Here is a 27094-nt window from a genome sequence, read left to right as displayed (position 1 = left end):
ACATCGCAAACTTGAAGCACTCTATCAGCATTGAAAAGGTTTTTCAGTTTACATATAATAGGGTCTCCTGAAGAAGGAATCGAAACGGGGCCACGTAGAGACCCCAAACCTGTTATAAACTGAATTATCAAGCTGCTCTCAATTTTCTCACAGAGCGATGTTCATTTGAAAAGATTTGTAAAGATAAGAAAAAAACAAAGTATTTTCATACAAGTATTTGAAAGACTGTAAAGACATTTATTTATTTATTTATTTATTTTTGTAATCAAACTTGGAGCGTAACAAGCACTAATAAAGTTGCAACGACTGAAAAGTATACTTTGGTTCATCACTAGAGGGCGCAACTCTCTTCTTGAAGAACTCTATACCTCTGAGTGACTTTCAAACGTGACGTTCAAATGAACATCGCTCTGTGAGAAAATTGAGAGCAGCTTGATAATTCAGTTTATAACAGGTTCGGGGTCTCTACGTGGCCCCGTTTCGATTCCTTCTTCAGGAGACCCTATTATATGTAAACTGAAAAACCTTTTCAATGCTGATAGAGTGCTTCAAGTTTGCGATGTGGTAACATCGTCAAAAGAACGCTGTCGGTGCTGAGAATTTAAACTGTCAGAGAAAACATAGCATCAGCTGTCTGGTTTTGTTACCACATCGCAAACTTGAAGCACTCTATCAGCATTGAAAAGGTTTTTCAGTTTACATATAATAGGGTCTCCTGAAGAAGGAATCGAAACGGGGCCACGTAGAGACCCCGAACCTGTTATAAACTGAATTATCAAGCTGCTCTCAATTTTCTCACAGAGCGATGTTCATTTGAAAAGATTTGTAAAGATAAGAAAAAAACAAAGTATTTTCATACAAGTATTTGAAAGACTGTAAAGACATTTATTTATTTATTTATTTATTTTTGTAATCAAACTTGGAGCGTAACAAGCACTAATAAAGTTGCAACGACTGAAAAGTATACTTTGGTTCATCACTAGAGGGCGCAACTCTCTTCTTGAAGAACTCTATACCTCTGAGTGACTTTCAAACGTGACGGTTGCAATCCTGAAGTTTGGCTACCAATTTGAATGAGAAGACAGTTCTTTTGTTTCAACTCTAATATTTTGTGGCACAGGCATATCATTCCAGGTTGCATAGGCTTACAATGAAGCAGGGTGAGATTTTTCCCCAGCTTTTAGTATCGAGGGTGGATTATGTGGCCAATGATTTGCAGTGTAACATTCATCTACCTTATATGCATGTTCATCTTTTTACCTCTTTGCCTTACACACCTTCATTCAGCCATGCCCAATTTTAAGCCAGTGTTTTTTGCTTGTTTACCCCTTTTTATCCAGTTGGTATTATCCAGGTTTTCATAGTTTTTACCTTTTTATTTCTTTGAAAGTGACTACACTCACATATTCATTTAATATAGAGTTTCTCCTCAATTTTAATATTGTTGATTTTCCTTTTTTTAACTTTAATCATACTCATTATACTATTTCATTCAGATGGCTGGGAGAGCACTGTCCTCCGTGGAACTTTTTACAAACATTTCTGTTCATAGTGTGTTTCTATGGGCAGCACTTACTCAAGCTTGATGTTTTTCTTGAGCTGCATTACTGTTTTTATGCCATCCAGAAGCTTTATTGTAATCAATTTTATTCTGGTTGATTTCACGTAGTGCTTAGCTTTGCTATATATTCTTTTTTCAGTTCATTTTAGTTTTCTTCGGGTTTTAAATGTTCCACGTGTACTCCAGTAAATATGTTTTATTTACCTCTTTCATCTACTTTCTTTTTTTTTTTTTTTTTAATTATTTATTTATTGTTTTCAACTTAAATTTCAAGTATAACACTTGTACAGAAAGCAAGAATAGAATAGAAATCAAATACAATAGTAATATAATTCCTAAATTAAACAAATATACTATTTATGCTCAAGTCCACAATTAAGATCCAAGAATTAAAGAAAATTGGCGAAATTATCAAAAAAGAAAGTTATAATATTAAGAAACTGAGAACTATAGCACTGAGATGGGGTCACAATATCCCAAATATAGGGCTCAAGGATTGTTAACATTCAGACGAGACATAGCCACGAAATTTGTCAATTGTAATGGTTCAAAAAACACATATTTAAGAGTACGGTGATATACAATACATTTACACGGATGTCTCAAATAAAAAGTTGCCCCCAAAGATAAAACCCCAGGTTTCAACAGAAGAAATTCACGGCGGCGCCTTTGCGTCTCCCGTGCCAAATCTGGGAACATTTGTATTTTATACCCAAGGAAGCTTTTTTGTCTATTTTTAAAGAAAAGTTTTAACAACCATGTTTTATCAATTGGCAAAGCTAAAGTAATAATCATAGTGGCTGGTGATGCTAAATCCTTCTCAGATGTTTCTAAAATCTGTGATATATTTAAGGGTTCTTGATCTGAAGATTTTTCTTTTGGTTGTTGATTTTGTTCTTTATCAAGCAAATAATAAACCCGTGAAAATGGTGGTAATGAATCTTCGGGTATCTCTAAGTTCTCTACTAGATATCTCTTAAGCATATCTCTAGGTGTTACTAACTCAAGTCTTGGAAAGTTAATTAACCTTAAGTTATTACTGCGTGAATTGTTCTCAAGCATTTCAGTCTTCTTCCTTAGGTTAATATTGTCTTTGACTAAGGCCTCTTGAATTTGTTTCAATGATACAATTTCTTTTTCCATTTTTAGAACAGAATGAGTTAGAAGTATTTGTTTCTTTTCTTAAATCCTTCAATTCCTTATCATGTTCCTTAATTTTCCCTTCAATTTGTTGAAGTGTAGGAGTAATTTTTTTAACAAAACCAGCCAATAAGTCCCAGATAGAGTCTAAAGTCACTTCTACAGGTTTAATCAATTCAATTGAGGTTTGTGTAAATGTAGAGTGTAATGTTTGTGTAAATGTAGAGTCCTTCGGGGAATGTCTTTCAGCCCTTCCCCCTCATGTTGAGATGATATTCCCCCAGATACCTCCATAGGGGCCCTGGAAAAGTGGGCCCCAGCCTCCAAACTCTCCAGTGAATCTTCCCTTGCCTCTGGAGAGGAGAAAACCAGTGAATCCGGGGTTTCCCCGCCCCTGGGAGAGCTGGTCGTCTGGGGTTGCGGGGGCGGTGCCCTAACGTCGGGGCTCAGTGTGGTATCGGGCCCAGGAGCATCCATGATGGTTTCGCCTCCCTGTGTTCTCCGCGGGCCGCCATCCGACGTCGCTGCGACCTCCTGCATGCGCCACAAGAGTTCTTGAATATTTCCGAGACCCGGGGCTCCAGGACGCCACGAGGCAGAAGCGGCACTCCGGCCCCGTCTCTTCGGCATCGCGGTAAGTAATTACCATTAGAAAAGTTGAAAAAGCACAATCCTGGGACACGCAGCTCAGCGCGTCCTGTCTCAGATCGCCATCTTGGATCCTCTTTCATCTACTTTCCCTTGCATTTTTAATTTATTGTTTGTTTTAAATTTTAATTCTTTTGGCACAGAAGCTATTGCTCAAAGATAATGGTTCCTTTTTTAACCTTGTAACAGTCCGGCATTTGTCATGTGACCTTGCTTTTAAACTACCCGCATTTTTTTTGTGCCAGTTTCACTTTCACTTTGTATTACTCTTGAGTGCTGCCATTCGTTTACTCAAGGTAAGGGCTTCCTTGGTTTTATTTCTGGTTTTACTTTTCATTTCTCTTTTTTTTTTTTTTTCTTCTTTTACGATTTTATGACAGTACCTTCCTTGAATATTGGTTCTACAGCAGCGCAGTTGATTTTTCAATAATGTTTTTACATTTTCCGTTTACATTTTTAGAGTGTTTTGGACTCAGTGCCTACTAGCCAAGATATTGTTTTTATGATTTTTTTTTCCTTGTACGGTCTGGCCTTAGTTTTTAGATTAGAACATTTTGACATATATCCTTCATGCTCCTTCTCCCTTTTATCTCTATGCACCGATCAACTGGTACTCACCTGAATCTATCACATCTAAGCATGGCTAACAGGCATGGTGTGCACGAAATTGGATTTTCTGCCTTTATAGCACATTATTTAGAGCTCAATTGCATATTACACTGTTCACTGCTCCTGTTTTTCTCCTGCAATCTTCCATTTGTTTCTCATTAAAGCATGGTGCCACTTTTATCTGTGTAAAAAAAAAATCATTGATATTATCATTCACACTTAGCTTACATGTTTTGTTGTTATATTTTTCAATGACATCATTTCTCTAGTGCATGTTTCATTCTGATATATATATACATGGTATTTAATTGGCTCATTCTGTGTTTTCAGATACTGTTTTCATAGAGTCAATATATATGTTTGTTGTTACTATGTCGATATATATTTCTGTAAGAGGTTTTTAAATGTTTATTTTCAATTGTGTCCCCTGAGGAAGGCGTTTGTTACACCCGAAACTGAGATCCTGGTTGGGACCATTCGCCACTATAGACGTGGTCCTGTGGGTAAAGGCTCCCATGCGACCTCTCCAGAATGCACTGCTATTGCAGAAGAATTCACTATCGGTCTCCGTGCAGGTGACTCTGCTGTGGACTCTGGAATCCTGTACCAGTATGATCTGATGGCTCAGTCCACAGACATGCCTCTTAGAATAGCATCATGGGTGATTGTGACCATGGATGCCAGTTTGTTTGGCGGGGAAACTCACTGCAATGGACGTTCAGTCCATGGCCGTTGATCAACCTCCCAGATTAAGTGGTCTTTCAGCAGGTTGCAGGTTTGGGCCATTCGTTTGGCATTGCAGCAGCTGGATGGTTGGGCAGTCCAAGTTTTCTCGGACAGTGCTACAATGGTAGCATATATCAGTTGCTAAGGAGGCACCAAGAATGCGCAGATGAGTCTGGAGGCCTGTTTATTGTGCTGGTGGGCAGAGCAATACCTTCAGTTTCTTTTCTCAGTGCATGTAGAGGGAGTGGACAATATCCAGGCTGATTATCTCAACAGGCAGACGTTAGATCCAGGAGAAGGGGACAGCTGCCATTTCCTTCTAGTCCATTGTTTGTCGCTGGGTTTACCCAACATTCAATTCGATGGTTACAGCAAAAAACAAGAAGGCAGACCACTTCTTCAGTTGAAGGTCTGAATCCGGAAGTGCAGGGCTGGATGCTCTTGCTGAGCCATGTCGCAACTCATACGTGTTCCTCTGTAGCCCCTGTTAGGACAGATACTCCACAGATTGGCAAACCATCTGGGAAGAGTCATCTTCATGGTACCAGTTTGGCCATACAGTCCGTGGAATGTGGGCCTGCGGATGTTCACAGGTTGCAGACTGTAGATATAGCCAGGCCTTCTTTCTCAGGAGCCAGTGGTTGTGGAATATCCAGATTGCTTTGTTTTTATGACATGGCTCTTGAGCGTGTGCTCAAAGGATACTCGTAGTTTTTGCTTCTCTCCTCATAGTCAAGAAGCTTATAATGGTCTCTGCTTATGCTAAAGCTGGGAGACGTTTCAGCACTGGTGCATTAGGGAGAAGGTGTAGTTTTCTCCGCTCCCATCTCAGTCGTGTTAGCTTTCTGGCAAGCAGGCCTTGATAAGGGTCTTGCAGTGGTTTTGCTCCAGTTCCAAGTGGCAGGATTTCCTGTTTCTGGGCTTGAGAAAATAAAGCTCCCTTGGTGTCTTATCTAGACATAACCAGATTCCTGAAAGGGGCGTTTAGGTTTAGACCATCAGTGAAACCCGTTTCTGTCCTGGAACCTTAATGTGGTCTTACTTGGCCTCAGCCAGGCTTTGTAGGAGCCTCTTAGGGAAGGGTCCTTGACGGATCTTACCATAAAGATGGTTTTCCTCCTAGCAATTATGTCAACAACAAGAATCTTGGAGCTATAGGCTCATTCGTGCAGAGAGCATTTCCTTAAGATCACAGAAACAGGGATCTCCATGCGTATGGTTCAATTCTTTTAACAAAGGTTGTTTTGGCCTTCCATGTCAGTCAAGAAGTAAGAATTCTGGTGTTCCAGCCTACAGGTTCAAAGAACAACGACTGGATTCTGAAAAAGTTGGATGTGAGGAGAATCCTACATTACTTAGAGATTTTAAATGGGTTCCATCTTTTTGTGCTCACCAGTCAAGCTCGATGCGGTAGACAAGCATACAAGGCCACCATTTCCAGATGGATTCGCATAGCCATTTCATCAGCATATATTGCCTGTGGCAAGCAGTTGCTGGTCTCCGTGAAGGCACATTCAGCTAGAAACATGGCTTCTTCATGAGCAGAAACTGGGTGCTTTCACCTGAAGAGCTTTGCAGAGCAGCGACCTGGTCCACTCTGCATACATTCTACAAGTGATTACAGAGTGGATGGGCCACCGAGGGAGGACATTGCATTTGGGTCCTCAGTGTTGCAGGCAGGTGCAAAGGTCCCACCCTAGATTTCTGGGGCTGCTTTTGTACGTTCCTATCGTCCAGAATGACACATCTATTGCACTAGAAAAAGAAATTAGGTTCTTACCTAGCTAATATCTTTTCTAGTAGATAGGTATGTCATTCTGGAACCCTACCCTGTCTGTTATTTCTCTGCCTGCCTACTCTCTCAAACTGACGATTCAAGTCTAAGCTGAGATTCTGATGTCAGTTAGCACTCAAGGGTATGAAGAATATTGCTATAGCTCATTGGGAAATGTTTGAACTCCATAAATGTTTCTGATCTGTATGGTTATTCCATTGTCATGCTTAACATGTTTATTATGTTTTCAGAGCAGACCAGCACTGTTTTTTAGGGAGTCTCCCCATATCCCTCCTTATGTGTTCGTATGTAGGGCTATTGCCTGCTTTTGTACAAACCAAAGGGGGTAACAGAGCCTTCTGGTGAAGGAGGAGGAAATGAAAACCTAGAATGGATTCCTTCTGCACAGCTCGTGAGCATGGGGAGAATACCCTATTGTTCATAATGACACGCCTACTAGAAAATATATTAGCAAGGTACGAACCTAATCTCTTTTTAGCTTAGTATAGTAGGTGAACAAGAGAGAGATTTGGTCTCTGCTGTCTGTTACTAAACATTGGGCTCTAGGCAATTATTGATGTCAACATGTTTTTTTATATTACTGTACTTCCGAGATAGTCATGTGTGTCTATGACTATGTATTGGGGGAGTGGGATTCCCAAGAATAGTTCATAATCTGGGAAAGTTAAAGCCCAGGTAAACTAGGGACATTCCTGAAGCCCCCTCGGGGATGCTAGTTCAATGGCTTAAAAGTCAGGTTTTTGTTCCAATAATTCAGCTGCCAGCAGCAAATTGTGTGTGAAGTAAGGAGGAAAGCAAAGACCAGATACACTACTACCCACAGAGTTATGTTCTCTCTACTCACTGGCTTATTGGGGGGGGGGTGTCAGGCCGCTTCAGGCATGGTCTTTTTAAAGGGCGCAAGCACCCATCCTCCTCTCCGCCCCCTCCTTCTCACCCACCCCACCAAGCGTCCCTTCCGTCGTACCTCTTTAATTTTTCCTGCACAAGCAGCTCTACGAACTTGCTGTCTGCATCGGTGTCACCTCTCTCTGACATCACTTCCAGGTCCTACGCCTGGGAAATGACATCAGAGGGATAGCCGAGATGACCTGGGCAGCACGTTCATGCTGTTGCTCTCACCTGGAAAAATAAAAAAGGGAAGGGGAGCAGAAAAGAGAGCGGAGGAGGGGCGCCACTTACCCTCACTACTCCACTGTCTCTACCCCCTGTGTATCATCCCATAGTCAACAAGAGGAATTGGTGATCAGTGCCCTATTCCTGTTTTAATCTGCAGTCAGAAGCACATGGGTTCTGTTTTGAGTTTTAAAATGGATTTATATTACTGGGGGGGGGGGAGGGGGCTAGGGCTCAGTAAAGGATTAGTTCTGTCCTATTCATTGTTTTGTTTTGGGGTTTTTTCCATCACCTTATGTTCTCCTGTGAGTTTAAATATTCAATGGAACACTGTTACCACTAAATTGGGCCACTCTTTCTGCATGATTAACCCATTTTTAACCTGAACTTTCAGAATACAGGATTAAAATACTAGCTTAAGTATTGGTATTGTAAACATCAAAAAGGATGATGACAAACATTGTGACAAAAATTGGACACACTTGCAAGAAATACAGGGAGTAGCGATAGAAAAAGGGTTGAAAAGTTGGCGGAAGCTGGAGTTTTAAATTCTAACCAAAGTGGTTGAAAACCCAAGAGGAAGAATCTCGACTAGGGAGACAAGGACTAATTTTTTTTTCTGCTCTGTTACGTATTTCTGTTATGTTACTGTGATGTGTGAGACGTCTTCCACAGGTTTGGTGTGTACTGAGAGAAAGCTTTATGGCATATCTTCTTTATGCTGCGAGTATAGAAATATATTGTCCTAATGTAGTTTTCCAAAAAAATAATTTGAAGTGTGTTCTATTCATCCTTCAAATGCAATCAGTGAATCAACTAGAAACTCAAATGGCCTCTATTTTGACATTTTTGGAAAGCTAAACAAGGATTATACGTTATCTTGCTAGCTAAATCTGCACATTTCTTAGATAATTATATTTAAAATTTTAATGAAGCAAATGAAACAATGTATTGGGAAGTTATTTCACTAAAGAATACATTAGATTCCATCATAGCTTTAATTTTCTGAAAAAGAGATAATATATTTCATGATATGTTACTCATAATTACTGTCTTAATTGCCAGGCCTGCTTATCCCTGGCCCATCATGAGCATCAGTCAAGATTTTATTAGCATATGAATCTTAAAACCTATAAACGTGACCAAGAAAAGAAAATTAGAGAATAAGTTTTTTTTAATATTTATATTTAAAGTTTTTATTGGATTTTCAAATAAAGAAGCAGCTCAAAACACTTTAACACGTAACACAGTAGCACACAGCTTAAAACCAACACCCAGTTAAGGGCAAGAATGCATTAACAACAATATCTTCTTAAATAGCAGTCGGAGAGACCCCGCCAGCTCTGTCCCCAGCAACCGGGAGCCTGCAAGCTCGAAGGACTCCCCTCGGCCGCCTTGGACAAAATGGGCACTCTTGGCCCTGGGCACACTGTTCCGCTTCCATAGAACAACATAAAAGCACCCACCCACCCCCTTCCCCTGGAACATGTAGTGTACATTAGGATCAAGGTCCATCCTCCTCCCACCTAAATATCCAATTTCTGAGAAAGAACAGTCCAGGTATGTACCGATTGCATATAATAACCTCTGCGCTTAGCCACATATAATTCCATGTTCCCCAGCAAAGATAATTTCACTCTCCACTCACTCAAATCAGAGACCAGAGTCTGTTTCCAATATGCAGCTATGAGGCATTTGATCGCTGCCAACCCTATTCTCATTAATCAGGTTTGCCATTTGGTCGCACAAATGTTGGTCAACCCCAATAAGCAGCTTTGAGGAGTAACAGGGACTGTGACCCCCAATATCTGAGACAGAGTCCGAGTCACCACGGTCCAGAAAGGAACCAAAACTGGACAGTCCCACCATATGTGGAGAAAGGTGCCCACAGCCCTGTGACATCACCAACAGCAGTCCGAGGACTTACGGAGCCTTTCCGGGGTATAATACCAGCGGCTCAGCACCTTGTAAGCATTTTCCTGTATCAAGGCACAGGTGGCCATTCTTCCTACCTCAGCACAAATGGTGTCAAATGTCAGTTTTGTTAGTGGCCCCCCCAATATTAGGTGGTAAGGGTTAAGTGAAAGGCGTACTGACAAACGCTGGTCCCAGGTTCAGTTCCCTCACTGAAGTTTCACCAGGAAGTAGAATCAAATAATAGGCACAGCCAGAGGTGGTTGCATAAAGAATATATTATAGAAATAGTCTTACAGAAAAGTAATATTCTGAAGCATTACAATAATTAAGCATTACAATTAAGCAGAGAGCAAAGCAGTTTCCCTGCCTTACATAGTTCAGAAGGAAGCGGGAAGTTCCAGGGAAAGGCAGAGAGAGAGAGAAAAGGGGGATGGTCTAAGCTTCGTGTTCCATAGATAAAGGGAAGGATAGACAGAGAAAGAGAGGGAGAGCCAAGACCCCTCTCCTCCAGAGATAGATTGATATAGCAGAGAGGAGGCTTTTATACCTTGGAATCTTATTCTGAATATAGAAATTATTGTATGTCCCAGTATCTTTCTGTTTAGAATTTGTAAACTGTTTGAAACAATGGTTAATTTAATTGATAAAGGAGGGTGTAATACTTGCAGGCATGGTGATGGGATTAGTCTCTGGCTTCTTTGTTCTTGATCTGTGCAACTGGACCCATTGTCCTAAGCACCCTCTTAATCAGACATTAACACCTTTTAGCTAGTCATGATTCAATCAGGGCTACTTAAAACATATCAGGGATACTTAAAACAGTTTCCCTGCCCTCAGGGTCCTACTGCATTCCCATGCCAGAGTCAGATTGATATAATTTCCCATAGGCCTTCGCTGACATAAGTAATGTCAACTGAAAATGCTGAATGGTAGCGATAGCTAGGCTGACATCCCACTCTTTAGATGCCTTTGAAAACCAAAATTAGGTACTACTCACTCCCTTAAGTACTGATATATAATTGAAATGGGTCTGGGCACCTTCTGCAAAGTCCCCCATAATTTTTCTAAATGTTCAGCCTCTATGGGAGATGTCTTATCTCATCCCCGAGCGAGCACTCGTATAGTGTTTCATTTGAAAATAAGCCAGACAGTCTCCCTCCCTCGCTCCAGGTATTCGTTGCAGGTCATCGAAAGATACTGTTCTCCCCACCTGCAAAAAGTCACGAAACTGAGTCAATCCCAAGTGCCCCCATCTCTCAAAAACAGGGTTGGTACTAAAAATTGTGGTTCATCCCTCAAAACAGCTAAAGTAGAAGTCGCTAATCCAGTGTTGCAGTCATGTTTCATTCTATCCCACATCTTGATCAGGTGTAGTATATAGGGGTTGTCGGTCTCTTGTGCCCACTGTGGCTCAGTATTTCCCCTGTTTTCAGAACAGTGCACACTATTCCCAAAAATATAAAAGGAGGAAACTTGCATTGCAAAAAATATTGTATGCTAAAACAAAATAAAATGATAGATTTTTAAAAATAAATTAGAAACAAAAAAATGAAACAGTTGTTTTTTTCCACACATTCCATTAGATACTCTCTTCATGACTGAGCTAGTGTCCTGTTCTTCAGTGCAAGGCCTGCGAGCCATTGGCAGTGTTTGGGGGATTTCTTGGGCAGCCCACACAGATCTTCTCAGGGCCAAATTTGGGGGGGGATGATTAGAATTGCACTGTATGCAGAATCCTGCATCTTAGGGTTTCGTTTGTGGGTCTGTATTTGAAAAGGGTGTTTTCTGCATGTATGACCGAGGCCATGTGTTCTGGTAGGGATGGAAGTTGAGAAACTTTGGTTGGTGTTGTGGCCCCAAGTAGGAAGATATTTGTCAGTTCTCCTTCAGCTCTTTTGTACTCAAAATGGCCCCCAACTTAAAAATTAGTGAAGGCCACTGAGCTAGGGTATACTCACTGATAAGAAGCAGCAAATGCTATCTTGCTTTAGCTAGCCTAAAGGGACACAAATTAGTCATATCAGTAGTTAAGTAGAACTTTCCCAGCCACAGCTTGACCTGACGAAAAGAGACAATCATTAGTCGAGTGAGAAAAAATGTAATGTTCTTTACTCTGTTTTTCATGTTTGGCACATTTACAGAGTAGAGGATGGAACAATCCCTACCGTGCAAGCAGAGAACCACTGAAAAGTGCTGTAACGACAGAGAAGTACATCTTGTACAATTGGAAAGACAGCCAGAATTGAGCAAGCTGTATAGTACCTTGTAAAGCTCTGCGAAGGCACTTTTAAGTGTGCAGCATAAACGTAGGACTGTACAGCAGCTTGGCACCACTGCCTTTGCCCCTGGTTAAGTGCATGGTCAGCCGTCTCTTCACATTTCATCAGCGACAGCTCAACCCATATTCACACACTGCCTGTACATCGAGGTCATCAAATCCATGGCAGATTGCTTAAGTATTTGTATTGGGGGGGAGGGGAAAAGGGGTACTTAGCTATTATTCATCAAGTTTCAAATTTACTTGTAAAAGAAAGCATATAAGGCTGTTAAATAAAGAAAACCTTATCTGATGGCAAATGCTTTGAAGGGATGATGTTTGATTGATCAGGATGAGTTTGTTATTAAAATCTCAGCTAGGGGCACTAGAGGTCGAAAGTACTTTTTTTTTTTTGGGGGGGGGGGTGGCGGCGTGAAATTAGTAGACTGAAGGTTCACCCAGCACATCTACAGTAATATCCTTTAACTAGCCCCATTTAATTCCCTTAGTCAAAGTAATTTCTATTTGCCACAACATATGAAACATATTTATATACCTCCCAGAGAACTCCGTTCCTCAGATAAGTCACTCTTAACATTACCCTTCACCTCCACTGCCAATTCCAAACTTCATTCCTTTCACCTAGCTGCCCCCTATGCCTGGAATAAATTACCCGAGTTAGTCTGTCAGTCCCCTTCCCGTGTTTAAAAGCAGACTGAAAACCCACCTTATTGATATAGCCTTCAACCCTTAACCCTACTCCTCTGCCCTCCAACCCAGCCCGCTGATTAACCGTTCCCCTTAACTGTATCCATGACATACTGTTTATCTGTCTTGGCTGTTTAGATTGTAAGCTCTTTCGAGCAGGGACTGTTTTCTTCTTTGTGACTGTGCAGCGTTGCATGCGTCTGGTATTGCTAAAGAAATAATTAATAGTAGTTGAAGGGTATATACATTAGGGTAGTAGAGGGAGTGGCTAATCTAATGTGGGGAAGGAATTTAAAGGCAACCAGATAATGGTCAGACCTAGACACCGATAAAACAATGGAACTAGTGAAATTGTTGAGTCCATAAAATGAACCCTTGCTTAAATGTTTCTTGGATTTAAAACAAGAGCTGTTCCGGACGCTTCATTGATCTAAAGTAAATTACGGGAATTTTTTTAAGTGGTTAAAATTGTAGCTCTTTGTAAATCCGTTATATTTTTTGTTACAGCTTTTCTGTATTCTTATGTTTTATTCAGAACAAAAAAAAAGCTAGCATGCTGATCAAGAGATTTTGAGGGGCATAATCAAAAGAAACATCAGTCCGTTTTAGGCCTGAGTCGCTAGTCGCCCAAAGTTGGCAGTGCCAAAAGTCCATTCCCGAAAAATATATCCAAAATATTTTGGGGGTTTTTCGAAAGTCATCTAATTATACGTCCAGCAGTTTGATCGTCCAAATTTCTAAGTCATCTATCTTTATACCCCATTCTCGTCAAAAAATTTGTCCAAGTCATAAACACCTAGAACAAGACTTTTTGGACGTAGGAGGGGTCTGCAAAGTGATGGACTGGCCACCCAGACATGGCAACACAGTAGTGGGGCACCTTACAGGGTACTGTTGTGAACTTCACAAAAAGGGTGCCACATAAACATCTCACCACAAATTCCTTATAGGTCATGGTGAGCCCCACAAAACCCACTAATACCCACCTGTCTATGACCCCAATAGCCCTTATGGCTGCAGGTGCCACCTATATTACATTACATTACATTAGGGATTTCTATTCCGCCATTACCTTGCAGTTCAAGGCGGATTACAAAAGAATTATCCAAGATGTATTACAACAAGAACTTACAAAAAAAAAAAATTGGTCATTTTCAAAAAGAGTGAGAAATGGGTAAGGTTATTTGTTTGGCAATGCAAAAGGGTTTTGGAGGATGCACATGTTTCACCATGAATTCAGTGGTTAGAGTGGCTTATGGGCCTGGGTCCTCCTCTCTATGGTTTACTAGCTCCCCCCCCCCCCCCCCAAGACCACTTAAGTCACCTCTGTGCAGCTCTGCTAGGTTTTCCTATGCCAGGTGCTGATGTTCTGGAGGCAGATGTATGTTTTTATTCCGATTTTTATGGCAGTGTGTGTGTGTGGGGGGGGGGGCAGTGATCACTGGGGGAGTGTGTGGGGGTCTGCACTTTGTGTCTGCGGGCAACGTTCCAGAACATAAGGTAACCATTGGAGACAGTGTAGCTTGTGTGTGTGTCTGGTGGTGGAGGAGGTGAGAGCTGAAGGCGGTTGTGGACGCAACCGCCGGACACTTAAGGCACAAGTTTTCCATAAAGAATCATTCTTTATAATACCGAGGGCCTCAAAATAGTTGGTCCAAAATCTTGTCTCTTGCAGTTGATACTTTGATAGTTTTTCACTTTCTGCATGTTGCACTGCTTTCAGCTGTGTATAGCTAACTTATAGTAGTTATAAGATTTATAAACTTGTGGAGGGGCATAATCGAAAGGGACGTCTAAGTCCGTTTGCGTCCAACTCGCAAGTCGTCCAAAGTAAAAAACAGCCTAAGACACATTTTTGAAAAATACATCCAAAATTTTTTTTCTATACGTCCTGCCGATCTGATCGTCCAGGCCGCTAAATCGTTCATCTTTATACCACATTTCTGTCCAACTTTCTGTCCAAGTCAAAAACGCCTAGAACAAGCCCTGTTGGACGTGGGAGGGGTCTGCAAAGTGATAGACTGACCACGCAAACATGCCTCCTAAATAGTGGGGTACCTTACAGGGCACTGCTGTGAACTTCACAAAAAGAGTGCCATGTCTTCTCCTCCCTACAGCTCCCTTATAGGTGACGGTGAGCCCCCCAAACCACCTCCAGAATCCCCTAGACCCACTTATCTACCAACCCAATAGCCCTTATGGCTGCAGGAGCCACTTATATGCCAGTAAAAAAAGGGTTTTGGGGGTGTATAGGGCAGTGCACATGTTTAAGTATCAATGCAGTGATTACAGGGGCTAATGGGCATGGGTCATCCTCTCTATGGGTCCCTAACCCACCCCCAAGATGACTTAAGCTGCCTCTGTGCTGGACGACTAGGCTTTCCTATGCCAGGTGGCCAGATGATGATGGTCTGGAGGCTGAATTTTAAAGGTGTGATTAATATATTTATGGAGGTGGGGGGGCTTCGGTGATCACTGGGGTAGAGTGTGGGGATCTGTTTTATGTGTTTGCAGTGCTTATCTGGTGACTTTAGGTTTTTGTGACTTAGACCATACTATAACGAGTTTTACCTCATGCAAAGTTGTCATTTCTTTAATAAGACATTAACTATTATTTCTGCAGCCCTCCAAGTACCTACAAATCCAAAATGTGGCCCTGCAAAGGGTTTGAGTTTGAGACCTCTGCTTTATGCTGTCCGCTCCTAAAAGTGCTTAGTGTGCCAGATGCAGGGTGCTCAATTCTTTGCTCCAATACCAACTTGAGTGAACCACCGTTTCGCTGAAGGCTGCTTCAGGGCTGGTGACTCATGCCACCATCGGCGCTTGAACTACGCGCTCACCTCTAGCGTTAATGATCACAAGAATGTTTTTGTATTTATAAGGTGGATATCAATTAGATGGAGGAACGACTGCAAGTAGTGATTATGAGTGTGAGGGAATGGATGGAGGGTAGTTGGTTAAAGCTGAATGTTCAAAAAATGAAAATAATGTTATTTCAGAGACCACAGGTGTATGAAACTCCTGGGTCTTTACAGCTTTGGGATGCCCCCATAAAGCTCTCTGAAGAGGTTAGGTATCTGGGTGTAGTGGTGGGCTCAAAGTTGACATTTAATAATAATAATAACTTTATTTTTATATACTGCCATACCACAAACAGTTCTAAGCGGTTTACAAGGGAAACGATTGTATACAGACAGCGACATTACAGAGAACTTTCGAAATTACATTGGCACGTTAAAGTTTAGTCAGGTTTATCTGGAAGTGTTTTGGAAGTACATCAGGTTGAAGTGGGGTCAGAGAAATTTGTCAAAGAGATCAGTTTTTATTGACTTCCTAAACATTTGGTACAAAAGTGCATTTGAGATGAAGTTGGTTAAGCATTTGTTCCATTTGCCTGCTTGGAATGATAGTGTTCTGTCGAGGTATCTCTTGTAGGTGCAGCCCTTTAGGGATGGAAAATCGAACAAGCAGGTACTGCGTGTATTAGTTGTGCCTGAGAATTCAAATTGGTGAGACAGATAGGTTGGGGATGAACCTGTCATGGTTTTGAAGCAAAGGCAAAACAAACTTAAAAATGACCCTTGCTTCCACAGGCAGCCAGTGTAGTTTTTTGTAATATGGGCTTACATGGTCTGATCTCTTGAGGCCATAAATGAGACGGACTGCAGCATTTTAAGTGACTCTCAGTCGTTTGATGTTTTTCTTGAGAGATCCCAAGTATATAATATTACAGTAGTCTAAGGTACTTAAGGTCAGGGATTGAACCAGCAGTCGAAAGGAAAAGAAATCAAAATATTGTTTAATGGTACGAAGTTTCCATAGAGTGAGAAAGCATTTTTTGACTTGAGCATTAGTGTGATCTTCAAACGTCAGGCTTCGGTCCAGGGTGATGCCAAGGATTTTGGTTGTGTGATTAATTGGGTAGTCTGATCCATTTAGTCTCAAGGGGGTGTTCACGATCTTGTTATTGGGACTTGCCAAGAAAATCTTGTTTTTTTGGTGATTTAGTTTTAGTTTGGAGTGCATAGTCCAATGTTCTACCTTGGTAAGGACGGATGAGATGAATTGTTCTGTCTCTTGGGTCAATGAGGTTATGGGAATAATAATTGTTCAGGGATTGATAAAAAAGATTTTTTTCAGATTGCGGCTTTTCAATAGGCTACAACTGTATTTGCCTGCTAGCACATTTAAGATCATTTTGCAGTCGATAGTACTATTGTGTCTTGATTATTGTTATCTCATTCTCTTGGGCCTACTAGCAACTTTGTTGAGTGTTCTTCTACAGGTTGCTCAGAATTCAATGGTAAGGACTCTTTTTCGTTTGGGAAAGACAGAGCATGTAACAGAATATTATGTAAAGCTATACTGCTTGAAGTTAGAAGACTGTATAGCATACTTTAGACTGTTTGTGATGGTTCATTTATGCGCATGGTTTGACTCCTGCAAGTTTGGTGGGTATTATTCAGGCTTATGTCCCACTACCCAAGTTACATTCTGTTCATCATGGTGACTTGTTTGTGCCATCAATAAGGGAATTGAGACTGAATAACTTACGTGTAAGCATGTTCTCTTTCAGAAGCCCCCGGGAATGGAATCGGTTACCTCTGTACATTCGAAAGCAGAGTAATTTTGATATTTTTATAATTGGAAAGATTGGAGTAGATTAAATTATAATTTCTGGTGGAATTCTTTGTCATGTTTATAAAATGGAGAGATTTATTGCAATACAGCGGGGATGTTTCAGGAAATTTCAAGATGTGTGGGAGCCATTAACAAAATATTGTACTGTTTAGAAGAAATTGTTTCCCTTAAATTTACAAGTTCAATAGTGAGGGGGGGGAGGGGGGGTTATTTTACTATTACATATTCTATAAGATATTTGATTATATGGTAGGAAAGGGTGGGAAGGGGGTGATAAGAGTTTATGTTTTCTACCAATGATGATTATTAAGTGATGTATTTATTGTAAGTTTGAAAATGAATTAAAAAAAAAAAAAGAAGTTACTGAAAAGCCACCTATTCTGTAAAATGAAATTTGGGCATTAAGGCATCTGTGATGGTGTAAGCGCTGGTTGCTTATTTGTTTGTGTTTTCTATATGTATTGTATGTATATTTTATTGTGCGTGTTTATACTGTGAGCCGCCTTGTGAAAGGCGGGTTATAAATAAAATAAAACAATAAAAAACAAACAAATGATGAAACACAAGACAAGTATTGGAGATGTGTCTGTCTGCTTTATGCTCCAATTGGCTCAAGAAGACAATAATTTCCTCTTCAAGTTCAAGTTTCAAGTTTATTTAAAATTTCATATATCGCCCACTCAGCCTTCTAGGCGGTGTACACTATCTTAAAAACATATATGAGATAACAATTGATCATTTAAAACAATAATAGTTATTAAAAACAATTTAAAAACAAACAGAAACAAAAAAGGGAAACAGGGTAGAACTATAATTATCAAGTAAAAAGAAAGAGCATATAGGGAAAAAACAAAAGGAGGGGTGTTAAAAGGAAGAATAAGACTATGTAGCTCTGAAAAAGAAATGTTTTTAATTTCGTCTTAAAATGGTGAAGAGTTGATTCATCCTGTAAGTGGGTCGGAATATTATTCCAAAGAGACGGAGCGCTGACAGAAAAAATGGTAGACCTCATTGTGTTGATACACTTCAAAGATGGGATAGATAAAAGATTTTTAGAAGATGATCTTAAAGTCTTAGAAGAACTTTGCTTCTGTGGCAGCCATGAAGCTTTCATTTATTATATTGCTGGTGTTTTCAGTCCTGGCAGCACTGAGCCCATTAGGACATGTCCAACAGGACAATCCATCCTTGTTCCTTTGTGCACTGAAAACAAAGTACAGAAGAATGCCGATTTTCCTGTCCAACCTCGGCAGAGAGCATTCCGGATAATCAAAAATCCGGTTATTGGACATTAATTATTATTATTATTCTTTTTTTTTAATAATAATTGTTAAAAAATACCATTGGTCATCCTCCCCACCCCCATCCTGACAAGAAAGAGGCAAGTTGGATAAGAGAGAATACACAACAGGCATTATATTGTAGTGATGGAGTTATAGAGCCAGGCTGTTCCTTTAAGGTGTACACTTCTCCCTCCGAATCCACGGATTTGGTTATTCATTATTTTTTTGGGCTATTTTTAAGCACTCTGAGACTCCCCAGAACTTTACCTGGTGGTCTAGCGGGCTTTCAGGGCAGGAGCGATCTTCCTACGCTCCTGCCCCATGCAGATCACTCATAGGAAATGGCTGCCGTGACCTCCCGTAGTCTCTCGAGATCTGCACGGAGCAGGAGTGTAGGAAGATTGCTCCTGCCCTGAAAGCCCACTAGACCACCAGGTACGGTTCCGGGGAGTCTCACAGGGCTTAAGGTAAGGTCTGGGATTCCGGGGGAAGGCGGTGGGGGGAGGGGTGGAGGTCAGAACCGGCCCAAATATTATTCACGGTTTTTTAATATTCGCGGGCTGGCTCTGCCCCTAACCCCTGCAAACATTGAGGGAGAAGTGTAATGACAGTTCAGAGATTTGTGTGAAGAGTCTGAATATAGTGTAGAAGGAGGGCATTCAACAGAGGGACTAGAAAATATGGTAAAACATTCACTTTATCTTCATTGTAGGTCAGAAGTGCCTCAGCTATTTCCTGCCTTATGATAGAGAATGGCTTTTTTAGTAAAAGGAAATAGAAACAGAGAAAATGAGGGAAGATATGGCTTATCTAGGCTGCCTAACCATGCCATCAGCTATCCTCTCCTCTCTCTTAGAGATGTAAAGTATTTGTCCCAAGCTTTCTTGAATTCAGATACACTTTTTGTCTTCACCACATCCACAGGGAGGCCATTGCAAGCATTTACCACTCATTCAGTGAAAGCGTATTTTTTGAGGTTGCTGCTGAATTTATCCCCTTTCACCTTCATGTTATGTCTCTTCATTCCAGAGTTTTCTTTCAACTGAAAGAGACTTTGCCTCATGCTCATTTATGCCACATAGGTACTTAAACATCTCTATCATATCTGCCCTCTCCTGCCTTTCCTCCGAAGTATACATATTGAGATATTTAAGTCTGTCCCTGTACACCTTATGATGAAGACCACCAACCATTTTAGTATCCTTCCTCTGGACTGATATCATCCTTTTTATATCTTTTTGAAGGTGCAGCCTCCAGAGTTGTACACAGTATTATAAATGAGGTCTCACCAGAGTCTTATACAGGAGCATCAATACTTCCTTTTTATTACTGGCCATTCATCTCCCTATGCACCAAAATATTTTTGTAGCTTTCGCCATTGCCTTTTGAGTCAAAGTGGAGGTGAGATACTTTTGAGTTGTAACGTGCCACTGAAACTGGGATATCTTTCTTTCAGGAATCGTAGAGGAGTACCAACTCCCGTACCATGATGTGGTACCCAGTGACCCATCCTATGAAGACATGAGAGACGTTGTGTGCATCAGGAGGCTCCGCCCATCGTTTCCCAACAGATGGAGCAGTGATGAGGTAAGCAGAAAGGAGAGCAATGGGTTTTCCAAATCTCAGTCTATATCAAATGCATTGTACCAGTTTTAGCTCTGTTAGGCAATAAATAGTCTAAAGACCATTGTACAAATAAGAGAAAGTTAAAATCATAAATATTATATTTACTTTAGTAGTTATGCCAGAGCTTCTCAAACTGTAGGTCAGGATTTTGAAATAGAGTCATAAAACCCACATTTGTGGTCACTACTTGGATGGGGCTCTCCATAGTTGCATCAATATTCTGCAATCATGGGAGTCATAGCCACAAAAAAGATTGTTAAACACTGGGTTATGCCATAGTTGTGAAACAGAATGTGTGCATATGTGATTATTACCAGAGTATGACAGTTTGTGAGGGGGTAGGAAGGGAATGTCTTTGTTAACCACTAGAGCAGTAGTTGGTATAGTATAAAGGTGAGTTATAGACACTGACTGCTTCCATCATGTAGGAAGATGAGTGGTGACCAGAGCCATTAGAAAGCAATTTAGCACCTGGGATGGGCATGTATTTGTGCCCCCTGCCTTCACCATGTTCTCTGCTCCTCTATCTCTGCCTCTTTGATCTTTAACCATTCATTGCACTTTTCCCTCCCAACCTGAGTGGCATGGTTTCTGACAGCCTACACACCCTTCTCAGGTTTTTCCACCCTCAAAGGGTTTTGTGCCCTGGGCAGTTACTTCTTTCACCCACCCCTACTTATGATCCTGCAATAAGCATCCGCCATGTAACTGCAGACCAGGTCCCCATACCTCATGGCAATTTTTCAGCAACAGTGAGAAGAAAATAATGTCAGTTTATGTGCTGATAGCCTGGCTGTGGCCCAGTCTCTGGGTGTCCTTAGTAACAGGAGAAGGGGATGAGCTATGGCTGAGTCTGTGAGTACACACATTTCTAAGGCCCTGCAGTGGCTTTCATTTATATATTTATTTTCAAAATTGATAACCCGCACATTCAGAACGCCATCATGACGGGATACATACATGGTAATATAACTGAATATATATCAAATAAAGATCACAAGGCTGATGGAAGAGTACAGATGCAAGAAGGCAGGAATAGCCTAGCACAACAACAAACTACTGGAGACATTTCAAACGGAAAACAAAAGGGAGGGAGGAATGGTTGGAGGATCAAATAGTCCTTAGTTAAGATACAGCCAGCAAAGAAGAAAACTTAGATGGAATCAAGATAAGTGTGGCAAATGCAGATAATTGAAAGCATATTCTAGAGCAGGAATGGGCAACCCAGTGAGGTTTTCAAGATTTCTACAATGAATGTGCATGATATCTATTTGCATCCACTGCCTCCACTATAAGCAAATAGATCTCGTGGATATTCATTGGGGAAATCCAACTGAGTTGCAGCCCTTGAGCACCAAGGTTGTCCACCGCTGTTCTAGGGGATAGTGTTAGGCAGTAGATCAAGAAGTATTGAGCAGAATCTTGGTAAAGGAGAGTCTCTTCCTAGTGTTGCTGAAATGTTCCTGCAGGGAATCCAAACTAGTTTGCAGCTTCAAAGCAGAAGATCATGAGGCCCTCACTGTGTTCGGCCTCCCCTCCCCCACCATCCATGAGACAGAACAGCAGCTGGTAAACCTCGTATGAAGAAAAAGCTAACCTACATTGAGGAGGTGTGGCCTAATGTAAGGGTGGAGCTAGTTCAGTGGCACTGGAGCCCCCAAATGTATGGAGCCAGAGTAATGACTGGTTCATTCCCTCCCTCAGCCACTGCTCTGAAGACAAGGAAAGCTAGGTCTCACACATGTAAATAGCATTTACATCGCTATAACTTTCAATGACTTGCTCACTTCATATTCACTTTATTGGCTTAAGGAGGTTTTAGGACTAAGCCAATAAGATACCGTGTAGAACCATAAAATTGTACATGCAGCTTATTGGTAAACAAAACTGCCATACCTTAACATAAAGTAGCATATTTTCTGATCTAAAAGCAAAGCATGCTGAACTTGGGACCTGTTTTGTTTTTTGCAACTTAAATAATCTAATATAATAAAATGCTAGGCCGCGCATGCGCACTAAAAAAACGTGTTCCCTGATATGTCGCAAAAAGACGAGTGCGCATGCGCAGTTTTCACGCATCGGGCTTACCATCGCTGCAGCCAGCTGAGGTCTATGATGCAGCTCAGCCTCTTCAGACAACGTCGCTCCTCCTCTTCGGGCAGCAGGCTCCTCTCCTCTCAGCGCAGCCGCTCGGAGGCCGCCGGAACAGAGCTGCGGCGCCGATCGCCTCCACCAGTCGGGCAGCCAGCCGCCGATCTCCAGCGGGCGGGGTATCGGAGGAGAGGGATCGCGGCCGCTCAGCGCCCCCACCGAGGAGCCCAGCAACTTTCCGCCCACCCGGTGGCGATTCCAATAGCGTGTGCAACAGTCTTCACACGCTCATTCGGGCCCTTCTCCTGCCCTGATTTGCTCAGCCGCGTCTCTGATGATGTCATCAGAGACGCGGCAGAGCACATCAGGGCAGGAGAAGGACCCGAAGCAGCGTGTGGAGACTGCTGCACACACGCTGCTGGAATCACCAGGTTTGTAGTTGGGCCCGCGGGAAGGGAAAGTGGGGTAGAAGAAACGCTAATGCTGCTGCACAGGGAACTGCTGTGGGGGGAGGGAAATGGAGGGGGAGGCAATGCTGCTTTGGACAGACAGACAGAGGGAGGAAGGGAGACAGAAAGAAAAGAAGAAAGACACAGGGGCAGGGAGATACATAGAAAGACAGACAGACAAAGGGGGCCAGGGACAGAGACATAAATAAAGACAACGGGAGTCGCGTCGGGGGGGGGGGGGGTGCGTGATGTGGCAGAGGGAACTTTTCCAATGGGTGCAACTGGGCGGCTAACGGGAACCTATGATCAGGGGCAGAGCAAGGTAAGTGTATCATAGGGATAAGAAGGAGGAGGGGGGAGAAAAAGGAAGGGATGCCTACTGCTGGATAGGGGGAGAAGGAAAGAGGTGCTGATGGACAGGGGGGGTGACGAAAAAGGAACAGAGGCCTAATGTTGGACAGGGGGAGAAGGAAAGAGATGCTGCTGGACAGGGGGGAGGTAAAACAAAGGGAGAAGGGCTGCTGCTGCATAAGGAGAGCTGTGAAGGGGTAGTGGTGGACACAGGGGAGGTAAAAGGAAGGGAGAATGGACAGGGGGAGCAGGCAAGGGGTGGTGGTGGACAGCCAAGGAAAAAGAAAGGCAGAAAGAAAAAAAATGGCCAAGGAGAGAGAGAGAAAGAAATAAAGGCAGACACACACACATATATTCTAGCACCCGTTAATGTAACGGGCTATAAGACTAGTATTTTATAAAGTGGTTTAACTGCACAACTAATCATTTTTTCTCTCCCTCCCATTGCTTTTTTGCAGTGTCTAATACAAATGGGGAGACTTATGTCAGAATGCTGGGCTAATAATCCTGCTTCCCGGCTCACAGCCCTGCGTGTCAAGAAAACACTGGCCAGAATGTCAGAGTCTCAGGACTTTAAGGTTTGATCCAGTTCCAACTCCAGTGGAAGCCCAACCTGATAGACTTATTTTTTCTTTTTTTTTTTGCTTGAAAACAGAATGGAAGAATTGAAAGTCTTGATTCAGAGCTGCTGTAAATGTCCCCAATGCAGCCAGTAGGCTTTTCTTGACATTTGAGGAAAACATTTAAGAGGATGAGTTCCAGGTAGAAGCAGACAGATATTGGACAACCATTTTGGAATGGCATTTTGTTTGTTTGGGGAAAACTTGGTTTCGTTGAATTGTTCAAGATTATGTGTGTTGCTTTCTGTGAAAGTTCCTTTCTATTTTTGAATTGTTGAAAAAAAATCTGCTTTATATTTTATAAAAATTAAACTTTCAGTGGGAGTAATAATAATAATAAAAAAAAGATGTTTATTGTAAAAAAAAAAAAAAAAGAAGAAGAAGAAATCCTGTTCCTGAAGAAAGGATAGTGGTTATATTTTTAGTTTTAAAAGAAAATTGCACTCCCAGCCAAAAGAGAGGCACTTTTTTTTTTTTTATAAATAGAAATTCAGTGAAAACGTTTATAAAAAGCACTTGCTGCCAGATGCTGCTTTTCATAGTCATTTATCTCACCCAAGTATAGGGTTTTGGTTCCCCCCCCCCTTATTTTGTTTAGTTTTGAAGCCATGTAGTTATATCTGGACATAAAACTAGATTAACTACTTATTCAGAATTCTTAGAGTTCATATTTACTGGCAGGTGCATTATAATGCAGCATGGTTGAAAGATATTATACAAATTTAGCATGCCACATAGTAGAGTATATGGATATTTCACTCCAAAAGTCATCCGTTAAATAGGCTGTGTGAGGAATTCTGTTTGGTCCTGTTACTTATACAATGGACTAGAACCTTTTGATATCTTCAGAACCATTATGTTTCATTATACCAAGTTTGTATATCATTGAACACCATTCTTCATCAGAATCTCAGCTTGTTATCTATAAGGGGACCCTATCTTGTCTTAACCATATGGAGTCTGTCCTGTCAGGGACAGTGTAAGGGCCTTATACATCCTAAACAATTCTTCAGCCTTGTGACCACTATCAATTAACTTTCTGGCTCTACTCCCAAGCATTTTGTTCACAAGTTCAGAGTAGAGAGTTGCGCGGGGACAGAAATCCCACCCATCCCCGCCCGTCCCCGTAAGGACTCCCACCCGTCCCCGTGAGGAATCCCTCCATCCCCACCCGTCCCTGCGAGGAATCCCCTACGTCCCCGCCCGTCCCTATAACCTACAGAAATAGTTATTTCATTTAATTATGCTACTGAATTAAAGGCTCTGGTAGAAACCCATTTAAAAATAAGCAAAGGGACTTTATTAATTTGGAAATATTAATTGGGAAGAATACATACTTTGTAAACGGGTTTCTACTAGAGCCTCTAATGTTTATAAATTTTTATCAACACAACTAATATACTACTTTATCCTGAAGCAAAAAAAAAATAATAATTTTTTTCCTACCTTTGTTGCCTGGTTTCTGCTTTCTTCATGTTCTCATTCAGTTCCTTCCATCCACTGTCTCTCTTCTCTCTGTGTCTTCCATTTGCTCTGTTACTTTGCCTCTCCCTTTCTCCCCCCTCCCAAATTGGTCTGGCATCTCCCATCTTCTTCCCTCCGCTCCCCCCATAGTCTGGCATCTCTGTCTTCTTCCCTGCCAGCGTCTTCTCCCCACTATCTCTTCCTCATTTCCTTTCAGCGTCCTTCTCCCCCCCATCTTCCCCATGTCCTGTCAGGCAGCATCCTTCTCCCCCCTCTGCCTTCCCCATGTCCTTTCAGCGTCCTTCTCCCCCCCTTGTCTTCCCCATGTCATTTCAGCGTCCTTCTCCCCCCTCTGTCTTCCCCATGTCCTTTCAGCATCCTTCTCCCCCCCCGTCTTCCCCATGTGCTTTTCAGCGTCCTTCTCCCTCCTCTGTCTTCCCCATGTGCTTTCAGCGTCCTTCTCCCCCCTCTGTCTTCCCCATGTGCTTTCAGCATCCTTCCCCCCTCCCGTCTTCCCCATGTCCTTTCAGCGTCCTTCTCCACCCCTTTGTCTTCCCAAGTGCTTTCAGCGGCCTTCTCCCCCCTCAGTTTTACCCATTTCCCTTAAGCGTCTTTTCTTCTCCACTCCACCTTTCCTTCCTTTCTCCCTCCCTGCCCCTTAACTTTGTGGCGCTTCCCCACCCAACCGACAACAGAACAGGCCCGGTCGGACAAATCTCCCTGTCCTGTAGCCGCGATTCTAAATTACCTTCTTACAGCAGCTGGAGTATTGAAGCTGCTGTAAGAGGTAATTTAGATTCGTGGCTACAGGGCAGGGAGGTTTGTCGGCCGGGCCTGTTGTCGGTCGATCGGGGGACCTGACCGGCTGTGCACATTCCCCGGGGCGGACCGCCCCCCCCTCTTTCGTACGCCATTGCCTTCTCCCTACTTGCCCTGCCGCAAGTAGGGAGAATCTATATTGTTCTTTTCCAGATCATTCCTCTGAACTAGAGAGCTGCACGGGAACAGGGATGACAGGAATCCCGCGGGACCCGCGGGGATCCCGCAGGTTCCCCCTTTGGGTCACGGGGATCCCAAGGGGACGCCCCCTAGGGTCGCGGGGAGACCGTGGGGACGCCTCCGAGGGTCGCGGGGTTCCTGCGGGGTTAGATCGCAGTGCACGACTCGAGCCGCGAGGGTAGTCTCCTTCTCCTTACCTGCCCTGCCGCAGCACACAGCCGACCGGAAGTCTTCCCGATGTCAGCGCTGACTTCGGAGGAAGGGAGGGCTTTGCTTAAGCCATCCCTCCGACGTCAGCGCTGACATTGGGAAGACTTTTGGTCGGCTGTGTGCTGCGATGCATATAGAGCTATAGTGAGTGTTAAGGGCTAAGGAAGGATTTGCACCTCATGCTCGTACATTTTCAAAAGTATGTGCCTACAGTTTCCCTGGAAAACTAAGCAGGTGTGAATGTATGTGCATAGTTTTCCTGCAGTAGTTTTGTAGTTGTTGAAACGTGAACATGAATATATAGCCCAGGGATACCTTCCTGGAGACAATACAGTACTGAATGTCTAAAGTGTAGAACTGCATGTATTCTAAGGACAAGACTCCCAGTACCACCAAAATGGTATGATCCGTTCTCTCACCCAATGTGAGAATGTTTTGGGTTTGTTGTTACGTAAAATCCTTTTCATACAACTTGAATGCAGTATCTCTGCTTCCAAAATGTGGGTTTAACGAGGTTCTCTGCAACTGACAGAATTATTTTCCTAAAAAATCTTTCATGTTCGATGAAAATGAAATTTCAACTAATTTAAACTGCTGTAGTGCATAAAAAAAAATAAAAATAAATCCACACTACCCTAGAAGAGCATGTGAGCGCAAGTTCAAACATTGCTAGGACATCATAAGGTTATGTTGAATGCAAAGAAACCCATTCACTTCCCGTGGGCTTTTTCCACATTCAGCACATGCTAATTGGTAGGCCACTTTGTAAAAGAAGCTCAAGGTGTTTTGTCATTTTTTTTCATGAATGTCTCAGTTAAAAAGTCTCTTAACCATGTTTTGCTAACTCCAGGGCTATTGGGTTTATTTAGCAAGACAGCTGCTG

General features: G+C 42.2%; 1 protein-coding gene across 7 annotated transcripts in view; it reads left to right on the top strand.

The window, feature by feature from the left end:
• BMPR1B (bone morphogenetic protein receptor type 1B) overlaps positions 1–24735 on the top strand; it is a 586865-nt gene extending 562130 nt beyond the window's left edge. For all 7 annotated transcript variants that reach the window (XM_033957895.1, XM_033957911.1, XM_033957903.1 and 4 more), the window contains 2 exons: positions 19858–19988; positions 23377–24735. In XM_033957895.1, coding sequence (XP_033813786.1) covers positions 19858–19988; positions 23377–23502 — 257 coding nt within the window. In that variant the 3' untranslated portion in view covers positions 23503–24735. The remainder of the gene's footprint in view (positions 1–19857; positions 19989–23376) is intronic.
• The last annotated feature ends 2359 nt before the right edge of the window (positions 24736–27094 follow it).

The sequence above is a fragment of the Geotrypetes seraphini genome, chromosome 1 (assembly GCF_902459505.1).
Source record: "Geotrypetes seraphini chromosome 1, aGeoSer1.1, whole genome shotgun sequence".
In the NCBI taxonomy this organism is placed as follows: Eukaryota; Metazoa; Chordata; class Amphibia; order Gymnophiona; family Dermophiidae; genus Geotrypetes; species Geotrypetes seraphini.
This window is presented reverse-complemented; position numbering and strand designations above follow the sequence as displayed.